Source organism: Hemicordylus capensis, chromosome 9 (assembly GCF_027244095.1).
Source record: "Hemicordylus capensis ecotype Gifberg chromosome 9, rHemCap1.1.pri, whole genome shotgun sequence".
Classification (NCBI taxonomy): Eukaryota; Metazoa; Chordata; class Lepidosauria; order Squamata; family Cordylidae; genus Hemicordylus; species Hemicordylus capensis.
Window position 1 is genome coordinate 31,688,099 of NC_069665.1, and position 12,362 is coordinate 31,700,460.

The 12,362-nt window shown below is 59.0% G+C and overlaps 1 protein-coding gene across 2 annotated transcripts in view; it reads left to right on the forward strand.

Moving 5' to 3' along the window:
- Positions 1-12,362, forward strand: part of SNTB2 (syntrophin beta 2) — a 29,727-nt gene that overhangs the window by 4,382 nt on the left and 12,983 nt on the right. For both annotated transcript variants that reach the window (XM_053270669.1, XM_053270668.1), the window contains exon 2: positions 9,414-9,627. In XM_053270669.1, the coding sequence (XP_053126644.1) occupies positions 9,414-9,627 (214 nt within the window). The remainder of the gene's footprint in view (positions 1-9,413; positions 9,628-12,362) is intronic.

A 12,362-nucleotide genomic window follows, 5' to 3' on the forward strand; every position in this document is an offset into this window, starting at 1 on the left:
CAGCAACAAAACTTGGCTGGAGTTTTAATAGCAAGGAAGAAGCCTTGGGAGGAAGTTCTGAACTGGAGAACCCTCTTCAGAGAGGAGGGGCAAGGACAGCAGAGGAGGAAAGCCGTTGTGTCCACTTGGCTGGGGAAATCCTTGCCAGCCAGATGTTGACGTGATGTTGGTTGTGCCAGGGCTCTTAAAAGCAGCTGCTTCTAAGGATACCTTGTGAGCAGACCTTAGGAATGTAGGAAGCTGCCATATCTGGAGTCAGACCATTGGTCCATCTAGCTCAGTACTGTCTTCACAGACTGGCAGCGGCTTCTCCAAGGTTGCAGGCAGGAGTCTCAGCCCTATCTTGGAGATGCTGCTGCCAGGGAGGGAACTTGGAACCTTCTGCTCTTCCCAGAGAGGCTCCATCCCCTGAGGGGAATATCTTGCAGTGCTCACACCCCTGCTTAGCTAAGGGGACAAGTCATGCTTGCTACCACAAGACCAGCTCTCTTTCCGCCTTGCTCTGGAAGGAAACTGACGATTTCCTTCCCAAACTGACGATTTCCTTCCCCTTACTTTGGGGTATGAATACTTACAGACACTGATTTCCCAGGTCCTCCCCCATCCCAGTCTCGCTCCTGCTGGCTGGGAACGCCTCTGGCCCTCGCAGGGTCTCCTGATGAGCGGATTTCCGTTCAGTCTGATGCTCCCCAGGGAGTGAAGGTCTAATGTCTGGTCTCGGTGCCTGTATATTTGGGTGGGTGGGAGGCACGGTGTAGGATCTGCAGCCTCCCCTCTAATGGGGGGAGAGCCCATAATGTAGCCTCTGCTCTCGTTGCAGAACTGGAGCATAGAAAGAGGCGAGAGGTCCTGGCCAGGCCGAGATGGTTCTCCACCCTCTTGGAATGAGTCCAGAGCAGTCAATCTCAAGGGCTGGAATTGTTGCTTGAGCCAGGAGTTCTCCAGTGTGGGTCCCTCCCCAGATGTTGGTCGAGGGCTATTGTGGCTGGGGAGTGATGGTAATCCATTAACATCTGGGGACCCAACGCTCTTGAGAACCCCTGGCTTATGGATTTCCAAAGCCGTTGGACTGTGCACAAAACACACTGCCCAAAATTTAGTGTGTGCCTCTGGCGGGGATGGGGGTCTCACTTTGAGGGTCACTTTGCTTGCCTGTTTAGACATCTGGCCTGCATCATGTGCAAACAGAATGGATCTGGGCTGGAGGCTTAGGTGGCAAGCCTGAATGTCAGCGCCCTGAACCGGCCTTTCCCTAGCCAGGATTTGTGCCCCTTCCACAGGGTCCACGGCTTTTTCTCCTGCTAACACGCTCTGACTTAATTAGACTTGAAGAGCACAACCGGGTGCCCTGCAGTCTTGGCCTTGGCGGTTTTCTTCCACAGTGCCGTAGTATCTGCCCTGCTCTTTGAAACGGCCTCTTGGTCCCCGACATTCACCTGCTGCCTGGGGGTCAGCTGAAGCTTCTTTTAGGGAGAGTGATCTTGAAGTGATATTGACACGTTCTGTGTCCCGGCCTCGTGTTCAGCAAAGTCTCCTCTGGGGAGGAAATCGTCAGTGCAAGCTTTTCAGCAGGGGCGTAGCTATAATGGAGCAAATGGGCTCAAAGAGCCTGGGGGCCCCAGCTCCCGAGGACCCTCCAGCTCTCCACCCCTCCCTGTTTTCTTCATTATGTCCCTCACTCCGAGGGGTGAACACAGGCCCCCTCTCCCCTAGCTATGCCCCTGCTTTTCAGCCCCCCATTTTGGGAGGCAACGAGAGACGTCTGGCCTTAAAAGCCCCATCCTGCCTCTGCAGGCCCTTTTTGCGGGCGCTTTGCATCACGGAGCTGCTGTTTCTGCCCCTCGGGAAGCCTCTGTGCCCTGGCTGTTCTGCTTCGGGGAGGAAGGGAGCATTTAACTTGGTGACCTTGTCAGAAAGCGACTCTTGGACCTGAGTGTGCAGGCGGCCCCACATCTGGCGGCCAGCTGTGTCGTGGGTTGCACAGCCAAGGCGGCACCAAAGGAGGGCTGCACTCCGCCCCTGTGGGGAGTGCACCACGCAGAGGAAATGGCTGGCTGCTTCCCGGGATCTGCTGGCTTGCAGCAAACCGCCTGCCCCAGCCGGGAGAGGAGCAGATTATAGGTGCAGCGGGATGAGTGTAATCCCAGGCTAAGCCGCACTCCTGCCCCCAGGAGGCTAATATTAAATGCTGGGGCTGCCGTCTCCCTGCTGGGCCGCGCTGGTCTTGCGCTGGCTGCAAAGCACTTCTGCCCAGAACGGCTGGCTGGACTGGGGAGGCACCAGGGTCTCCGGATGCGGCGTCCTTGACTCTCACTTCTTGACACACTGACTCTTGCGGTTGGTTTGCAGACCCTGCTAGAGTCTGACCCAGATTTTGGTGCCTGCCGTGATGGGTGGGGACTAGCTGTGCAGGGAGTGAAATGTCAGGGAGGAGAGTTGGCCTTGTGGTCGCAAGCCTGACTTGTCCCCTTAGCTAAGCAGGGTCCGCCCTGGCTGCATATGAAAGGGAGACTAGGAGTGTGAGCACTGCAAGAGATTCCCCTCAGGGGATGATGGGGCTGCTCTGAGAAGAGCAGAAGATTCCCAGCTCCCTCCCTGGCAGCATCTGCTCTTGAGGACCAGGAGACCCTCCGGTGGCGGCGTGGGAAGGGGAAGTTGGCAGAAGTTGGGAGGGCCGCCCCCCTTGCATGAGCCAGGTGTCTTTCTGCTTATGCAAGGCGCCTTGAGATCCTATCCAGTGCAAGCAAGGCAAACAATGACACAGCAGAGCAGATGAAATCCTGACATGAAAAGGAAACCTCTTGAAATGAGCGGAGTGTGACAAAGTCGAAGGACCCAGTGCAGATGCCATGTGGGAGGCTTGCGATGACTGAATCGCTCAGTGTGCGCGCTCTGAAACTTGCAAGTAGCCGTGGGAGGGCTGGCTGGAGCGGGGACGACGGGGTGCTGCTTTCCTGACCTAAATCGCTCCTCTTCTCCAAACTGCTGCGGAGGGGGAAACACAAGCCGGGGAGGCTCAGGGAGAAAGGTCAAGTGTCCCCCCCTTAGGCCACACCTTCGTGGCTGCCTAGCAGCATAAAAGCAAAAACAGCAAAGAGGTCTGATCACAGATTTCCCGCATGGCGTGTTTTGTGAAATCTGGGTGAAAATGTGCTTGCAGGGCTTTTTTGCCAAGCATTAAGCCTCTGGTGTTCAGGGTGACGACCGGCATCCTCAGGAAATGGGGTGCAAAGCCATGCAGGAGCGGCAGAAGGGAAAGCCGCAGCGGAGGAGGCGTCCCGTCCTGGTCTGCAGCCTGCCTAGAAGAGTTGACCTTCTGCAGGCCTTGCCGAGGGCAGGGGAAGGCCAGGCCAGGCTGCTAGGCAAACTCCCCCCCGCCCCGCTTGCAGAGACAGTGGGAAAGTCTGTGCGTCTGCCAAAGTGCGCCACCCTGAGACAAAGCCGATGATTCTGCCTCAGAGGCTCCCAATGCCACGGCGTCCTGTTTTCCCATTAGCTGGCGCATTGTCTATTGTGCCTGGATGGGGTCGGAAGGCGCGGGGCATATTTAGCTGCTCTTTAACGGTCCTTTCATGAGCTGCTGCGTCGGGAAACGGTCTGGAGGGAGAGAGACATTCACGGGGCCCTCTTGGTTTGCCATTGACTGGAAAGAAACAGCTGGCCGGCCACCTGGCCGCTGACGTTGGCTTTTCTTGCCCTAATTTTAAAAAAATCCCGTGCCCCTCGAGGGCAGTAAATGTTTTGTACCTTTTAGGAGAACGCATACGGGATTTATGGATATAGTGCCATCAAGTGTTATGTATATAACACTTGCCGTCAAGTCTACACTCTTTACCAGAGTATAAGGTGACAAATCCTTGCCCCAGAGAGGTTACAAGTCAGCCTGATATTCAACATGGTAGACAAAAAGACGATGAGGAGAGAGACACGTCCACGCAGTGGTGAGCAAGTGGAGGGCTGGTTTTGTGGAAGCGATGGGAAGATATTCCTCTTAGGAGATGGTGCCGTAGCTCCATGGGAGAGAGCATGAAGTGTCACCTTTGCTAAGCAAGATTCACCCTGGCTTGTGTTTGGATGGGCATGTGAGCAAGGAAGCGAGCTGGTCTGGTGGTAGCAAGCATGACTTGTCCCCTTTGCTAAGCAGAGTCTGCACAGGTTGCATCTGAATGGGAGACCTGATGTGTGAGCACCGTAAGAGATTCCCCTTTTAGGGGATGGAGTCACTCTGGGAAGAGCAGGAGGTTCCGAGTTCCCTCCCTAGCAGCATCTCCCAAGAGAGGGCTGAGAGAGACTCCTGCCTGCAACCTCGGAGCAGCCACTGCCAGTCAGTGTAAACAATACTGAGCTGGATGGACCAAGGGTCTGACTCAGTCCATGGCAGCTTCCTCTGTTCCTGTGGACGAGTGTGTGTTTCAGTTCCACACATTTGCACATCTGTGGGCTTGTCTGCTGTTTGTCTCCAGGCCAAGCAGCTGGGGGGGGGGGCAGAAGGGGTCCTGCTTCTCTGGCTAAATCTGTGCTGGGTGGGGTCTGCTCTGACTCCCCTCCAGAGCCCGAGCTCCTCAGAAGGTGTGTGCTTCGGTGCTCGTTCCAGTTTCTTGCCTTTTAGGGCTTAAAACCTTGTCCTTGGCATGGCGAATGTTTGGAGTTGAGAAAATGAAAACATCTGTGACTCTGGAGCCCTCTCTGAAGGCAGGGGTGTGTGTGGGAGGGTGGGAGGCCGGCTCCCTGAAGCAGCTCTGGTTGCCCTCCTGAGGCGGCTCAGTGGTGCTCAGATTTTCCCGGCTGGGGTGGGGGGTGATGGGAGCTGCCCACAGCCCTGTCCCTTGGACTCCTCTTGCAAGCTGCAGCTGCTGAGTGGGGATGTCGTTGAGCACTCCTTGCTTCAGGGTGCTGGCTGGGTCAGCAGCCCCGCATGTGTCAGGGTGAGGTCCGGCTCTTGCTTGTCCTGCTCGCCTAACCCGCAGATGGCGGCCTCAGCCCAGAGCAGGATGGCACCCTTTGGAGGGGCTGGTCCCAGATCTGGAGGGTGCCTGTTGGCATGACCAGCCAGGACTTGATTTCCCGATGGCAGGAGTGGGGCAGGGCCTGCAGGGTTCCTTTCCCCGGGAAAGAGTTCTGCAGAGCTTGGAAGGTGTATTGCTAGTCGCAATTTTGGCTGCTGCCTGAAGCCAGAGAGGATACGGTGGCACTGGAAATGGGTGAGGAGTGGCCGCAGCAGCAGCGTGTGACTAGGTTTTTTGCAAAGCAAAGAGGTTCCTCTCTTGAAGCCAGCTTTTTCTGCTCCAGACCCTGGCTACGGGCTTCACGGGCGTCCTCTAGGCTGTGGGCAAACAGATCAGGCTCTGAGAGAGTGAGCCGGCCAGCAGGGGATGGCTCAACCAGGCTTTCTTCTCCTTCTCCTCCTCCTCCTCCTGCTACTGCTGCTATAGACACGGTGGCCACTTCCAGAAGTGTTTGGATTCTGATGACACCATCAGAATCCACACAGGACCCAAACTCTTGGCCTCTGCCAATGTTGTGCTGCTTCCCGCATTCCTTAGGGCTCTGAGAGAGGACTTCGGGGAAGAATGGCTGGTCCGGCGGCAGCCAGCATGAATTGTCCCCTTTGCTAAGCCGGGTTACCAACAGCCCCTGATTTGCAGGGATGTCCCTCATTTCGGCCCAGAATGGCCTGTCCCTTATGGGATGCCAGTTGCCCCTTATTTTCCGCTAACAGGAAGAGCCTTTGGCTCAGATCAAGCCAGTTGTTTCCACTCATACGGAGATAATGACTGAGCTGCTCCAACTCCTTTCCCTTCTCCCTCCCTACCAGAGTTTTGTTGGCTTAGGGTTGTCAATTAACATTAACAGCCATCAGTGATCAACTAATTTGGCATTATCCAGGTATCAGGATCGTGAAAATTATGCAAGCGACCACTGCTGGATCGTGCTCTTGCGTGAACCCTGTTTTTTGCTGGCTAACAGCATTTCTCTCTCCAGAAAACAAAATGACATCCCACCCCCAGTTTGGCTAACCAGGGTTACAGCAATAAGCAGAGGAGAAGCCGTCTGGGTGGCAACTTGTACAGACGTTTAAGTTGAAACTGTGGTAAAACACACACACGGCACCAGGCTCTCCACTCCTCCTGCATACTCCCCGCCTCCTCTCTCTGATTTGGGCAGTGGAATTAGGTTGGCAGCCCTCATCCTCCAGGTTTAGGAGGGATGGGAGACTCCATGTGTGCGCACTGTGTGAGATGTTCCCCCTTAGAGGATGAGGCTTCCGCTTTGCACAGGGAAGGTTCCCAGTTCCCTCCCTGGCAGCAGCATCTCCAGATCGGGCTGAGAAAGACGCCTGCCTGCAGCCTGGGAGAAGCCGCTGCCCGCCTGGGTAGTAGACGGCACTGAGCTGGAGGGACCCAGGGCCGGGACTCGGCAGAAGGCAGCTGCCCGTGTTCCTGGGACTGAGGAAGGCGCCATGGCCCTGCCCAGCCACTCTGAGCAGCCACAGTGCCCGGAGCCCAGGCGCACCCCTTTGCCTGGGGCAGGGTCCCCTTCGGAAGCTCCGGGCCCTCCCAGCTGCCAGCTGAACCTGCCTCTCTTTTCTGAGCCTGCCATGCAACTTGCTTGGCCTTAGCCTGACAGCAGAGGGGGAAGGAGAGGGCCGTTCCCCTGGCTGGGCAAAAGAGAGGCTGGTTGCCCAGGATGGCGGGGTGTGCAGAGCCCAGCCCTGACGGCTTGCTCTCTGTGGGGGCCACAAGCCCTGTTGCCCAGCCCTCCCCGGGAGGTGCCAGCGCGTGAGCACTAGACCTGTGGCCCGCCCAGCCGCCCGCCCCGGAGTGGTTTCTCCTGCCCAGCCCTGGCCGCAGAGAGGCGCTTCCGTTCACCTCCTTGCCACTACCTCTTTGGGTGCATTGCCAGGCCGGCTGAGGGAGCTTTGATCGCACACCTGCGGGAGGTGACCAGGAACCTCCGGAGAGCAGCTTAGAAGGGCGGCGCAGGTGCTGCCTCTGGGCTGGGTGAGGCTGCCTAGAAGCCTCCTTCTCTGAGCTGTTCAGGGGGCGGAGGCTGATGCTGCCAGCTGGGAAATCCATCTCGCTAGAAAGGTGGGGAGATGCTTCCTCCTCCTCCTCCTCCTGCTGTTGGTTGGTTGCTCTTTATTAGCTGCTCTTCGGCTTCGGCTTCCAGAGCCGTGTGCAATGAAATGCGCAGGAAATATACATGGCAGTCAAGCAGATTTAAAACCCCCAGCATCAAGCCATGTGACCCCCAAAGGGGAATCAGACTGTTTCCCCCTGGTCCTTCAGCTTTTCACCTGGTGCCCCAAAGACGGCTGAGGGGGCTCCAGGCCAGCCTCGTTGGGAGTCCAAGTGGGGGCGCCCCAGCTGAAAAGCCCGTCGTCACCCGCAGGTGGAGGGGGGCGGTTGGAACAGGGCCTCGGTGGACTGTCTTGTGGGATCTGGGCAGGTTCAGCAGCAGCCAGTTCTCCTTAGGTCTCTCGTTGGTGTTGGACTGCAACCTCCATCATCCATTGCGGCTGGGGATGATGGGAGTTGTCGTCCCAACGCCATCGAGGGAACCAAAGTTGCAAATCCCTGCTTTAGGGGGTCGCAGGTTTTTTGGGCTGTTGAGAGTCTGCCTGACTTGTTTCTCCAGGCCAGTGCTTTGCTAGTGTGATGGTAGAGCTAGACGGTTGGGTTGGTGCTGCCAGAGCCGGCTGTCTTGGACCAGCTCTCTGCAAAGAAGCCGAGAGCTGCCAGGTGCATCCCCTCTCGGCTGCCCTGGGTGCCTCTGAGCAGATGGATGGAGCAGTCTTGAACTTGGCTTTGCATTTCTGGCGTGGAGGGGGCCTCCTTTGCAGAAAGTGACTGCCGGAGCATATTTGCACGGCTGAATCCCGCTGGCTAGAAGAGTCGTGCACCCCACTGGAGGAGAAGGCAGCTGTGGTCATGCTGAGCCCATGTTTGCTGTGGGGAAGCCTGTCTAGAAACCCTTGGGCTGTCTGGATGGCGTCTTGTCCTGCAGGCTCAGCCCTATATCGCCTCTGGATTCTCCTGCCACAGCCGGGGGCAAGGGACTGGGGCTACCTGCCTTGCCTCTCCCGGCCAGGAATAATCTGGCAGGCGCTGTGCCGGCCCCCGCCTTGTTCTTGGGGGAAGGGGGGGAGCATCCTCACCACCAGCAGGGCTTAGGAAGTGGAGCGTCCCTCTCCCGAGTGCAGCAGGCGAGAGGCTTCCCGGCGTTCCAGGGTGGAGCTGCTTGCTTTTGTTGTGGACGCTGCATGACCCCCTCGGCAGAGCCGAGAGAAGCCCTTTCTTGGCCTCAAGTTGGCAGGAGAGCTGAAGTATGCAGGCACAAGTCTGGTTGGGGGCGGGCAGATTTATTGCCTCTGCTCTAAAGATGCTCAGAAATGACCAGCACGTCCGGGGAACGCTGACAGATTTGTGGGGAGCTTTAAACCTGCCTGAAAAGCCGCAGAGCGCCTGAGACCGTTCTGGGCTGGAAGGCACTGCTGGTTAAGAATGCCTCTGCCCTTCGAATGGCGTCTCGGGCTGGCTGGAGCCCCCTTGGTCTTCAGAGGCAGACATGGAGCTGTTGGAAGTGGGGCTTCCCTCTTGGGGGGGGGCGGTTCTTGCAGGGGCCCCCACTGGCTTTGGTGTTGTGGGCTTCAACCCCAGAAGGACCACTGTGGGGAGAGCTGGCAGGAGGCACCTCGCCCCTCGCTCAGCACACCTGCCTTGATGTGAAATCCACCCGTGGGGCCTGCCTCTTCCCATCCGTCCAGAGATTAGGGGATCCTCATTCTGTTCTGGGAATCCAGAAGCTCACACACACACCCCCCCGCCTCTGGCATATCAGTTTCCCAAACTCTTGGCCGGCCTGCTGGGCTGGAGGGAGAGCCCAGCCAAAGACAGCCCATCCGCTCCACCTTGTCAGCGGCAGGAGTGTTTTTCCTGTGATGCCTCCAGCTCCGTCCGTGTCTCTCTCTTTCCTGTGGAATAAATGTGTTTGTCCAAAGAGCCGGTGGACACGCAGCGCCAGGAAGTGGGCTGCCCCCCAAGGCCGGCCCGCCCGCCGGGGTCTGCTGAGCACCGCCAAGCTGCAGGGGAGCCGGGGAGCATCCTGGCCCGCCGGCTTGGCTCCAGGGCCCCCGCGGCACCGAAGGGAGTGGGGTGCTGCCTCCTCTGGGCCTGGGAGCCTGGGGGCACGGAGTCACGGTCGGGCAGCCTGTGCGGCTGGTGCCCAGAGCCAAAGGGTGCGCCTCTGGTCTCCGGGGCGCGTGCCCTGAATAACTGGCTGTGTGTGTGAATGTGCAGGAGGGCCAAAGGCTCGTGTCTCATATTCGTGTCGCATATCCATGCTCAGAGGCCCCCACCCCCCCGCCCTGCCCCATGCTGGCTCATGGCTCTCCCCTCTGGTTCTGCTTCTAGTGAAATACATGCGGGAAGCCACCCCTTACATCAAGAAGCCGTCGCTGGTCTCAGACCTGCCTTGGGATGGGGCCGCCCCGCAGTCGCCCAGCCTCAGTGGCAGCGAGGATTCTGGCTCCCCGAAGCACCACGGCTCTGCCAAGGACCGCAAGGTGATCCCCTTGAAAATGTGCTACGCTGTGAGGAACCTAAGCATGCCGGATCTGGAGAACAGGTGAGCCGAGACGGAAGGGCAGGGAGGGAGCTGGTATCTCTGGTTGCAGCACAGGCTGGAGTGTGTGTCTGTGTCTTTGTCTTTGTGCTGAGGACTAGTGACATGCGACTGCCGGAGTCCCAGGACTGAGTTGGAGAGGAGAGCTGGTCTTGGGGCAGCAGGCCTGACTTGTCCCCCTAGCTAAGCAGGGTCTGCCCTGGTTGCATATGAATGGGAGACTAGAGTGTGAGCACGGCAAGATATATTCCTCTTAAGGGCTGGAGCCGCCGCTCTGGGAAGAGCAGAAGGTTCCAGGTTCCCTCCCTGGCAGCATCTCCAAGATCGGGCTGAGAGAGATTCCTGCCTGCAGCCTTGGAGAAGCCGCTGCCAGTCTGTGAAGACAATGCTGAGCGAGAGGGACCAAGGGTCTGACTCGGTCTATGGCAGCTGCCTATGAGGACAAGAGGTCAGTCCCTTGCAGGGTCCCCTCTGCAATCTAGACAGCGGGGGCAAGGGAGGGCTCACAAAATCTGTTCTCGTTCTCTTGGCCCCCGCCCAGCTCTGTGCTGCAGCTCCCCTCCCCTTCGTGTTTTTCTTGGCAAGAGAGAGTGAGTCCACTCACACATTCTCAGATACTCTGCTCGGAATGGATTGTGCAGATTTGCAGAAATAGTGCCTGTTCCGGTTTAGATTTTACAAGGAAGGAGGGCTGGGCGCGAGCAGAGGGACGGGGTGTGGGTCCTGCAGAGGGGGCGGCTGGATTCCACGTGGTGGGTGGCTGGGAGGGGCCGCCGGTGTCGGTTTTCTCCTCTCAGCGCCACGGAGGTGCAGAAAGAGGCACCCCTGGTTCCTCTGCCTTTGACAGGGGCTGCCCAGGCTTGCCTTTGGTTTTGTAACCTCCAGGAGAGGCAGGCACGGAGGATCAGGGACAGGGATCCATCTGGCCACACGGGGAAGCCTCCTCCAGCAGAACTGGCACGGGGCCCCCCGCAGACCTCTTGCCTCTCATGTGTCCCCCGCAGAGCAGGTAGCTCTGTCAGTCGCCTCTGTCCACGGCCCCGTCAGCCAGGAGTGTGGTGCCTTGGGTTGCCAGGTGCTGGGGGGCACGGGCCCCTCGCTTGTGGGCTTCTTGGGGGTGGCCGGTGGGCTGCTGCTGGGACCCGGGTGGGGCCGGAGTCAGTCGAGGTGTCGCCGCCGGCTGCCCTGCCCTGCGTGCCTTTGGGAGTCGGGGCTGTGCTTGCTTTGGGCGTCCACAGGATGCGAGCCTAATCTGCAGGCTGGCTTCCTTCTCCAAAGGGGGGATGGAATGTGGCCCCAGCCGCGCAGGGGCGGGCTGCAACGGAAGTGTCGGCTCATCCCGCCGTTCCTCCTCGGCTGGGGGTTGCGTTTCAGCTGCTGCGGAGGGAAGGGTGTGTGTGTGTGTGTGTGTGTGTGTGTGTGTGTGTGTGTGTGTGACCAGACCGCTTCTTCGCCTCCTCCCCGGACTGCAATTGCCCTTGGCTGGCAACTGGGGGCATCCCCCCCTCCCCTCCGCGTCCCCCCGGGGGGGGGGGTCTCCTTGCCAGAGCACATGGCCCCCTTCCCACTCGCTGGCGCTTGGCTGCTTGCCAGGGTGGGGGGTCTTAGCAGGTTTTGCTGGGCCCAGCAGTGCAGGGAGGGGACCCCCCCCCGGCCGCCTTCCTGGCGAGAAGGAGCGCTCCGCTCCGCTCAGGGCAGCCGGCCCAGCGAGCCTGCCGCCTTCTCACACTGACACAGTTGGGCACAGGGTTGTGTGCGGGCTGGCCCTCACACACACACACCCCACAACACACACACACACACACACACAGAGGGACTGTGCAGGGAGGTCTGAGATCTCAGGCCGAGGAGTTCAGGGGTTTGCACCCCCTCGGCATGGAGTTGGGCATTGCCGGCTGAAGGTCAGCTTTCTCCCGCCCTCCGGGGTCTTCAGCTCCTGGCTCTGCTGTGGCAGCTGGTGGTTCAGCACCCTGCCCGGGGCCCTTGGGGCCGAGGGGCTCACCAAGACGCCTCCGCTGGTGCTCAGGGCTCCTTGGCGCAGGGCGCTCTGTCCCGAGTGAGTGCTGGGATGAGGGGGAGCAGGGGACAGCTGGATGCAGACAGATCGGGGTGTGTGTGTGTGCACGAAGAGGGGCTGGCTGTGAGCTGGAGGTGCTCACCTGCCTGGGACCGGTGTGCACTTTCTGATCCCGCCTGACCCGGAAGAGCATCTGCTCCCACCTGGACCGACCTGGCCCTGCTTCTTGAGAGACAGGTTGGAGCGGTTGGCAAAGCAACTTTCCCCCTCTTAGGCAGATCTGGCCTTGTCATGCTGTGCCACACCTCTGTAACTTCCGGGCTTGATGACTGCAATGGGCACCTTGTGGGGCAGCCCTTGAAGATGACTGAGGAGCTTCCACTGGTGCAGAATGCCCCTGCCCGGGTCCCGGCTGGCACACCTCTCCCCCCGCCCCCCCCATGTTCTGCACCAGCTGCATTGGCTGTCAGTTGCTGCTTCCATCGCCCGGGGCAGCCTTCTCGGCGTGGGGTGGGGAGTGGGGGGCACACGGCGGCCTCTCCTTGGCACAGCTTTTGGCTGGAGCCCGGCTTCCTGTGGCTCATGGCGTGATGTTTTTATAGAGACCATTTCTTTGGGGTTGTTTTTAATGCCTATTTTTATTTTACATGAACCGCTTTGAACGTTGGGGGCAGTGGTGTGAAAATGCTTGGGGAAAGGCCGCGGCGGTTAAACCCGAAGG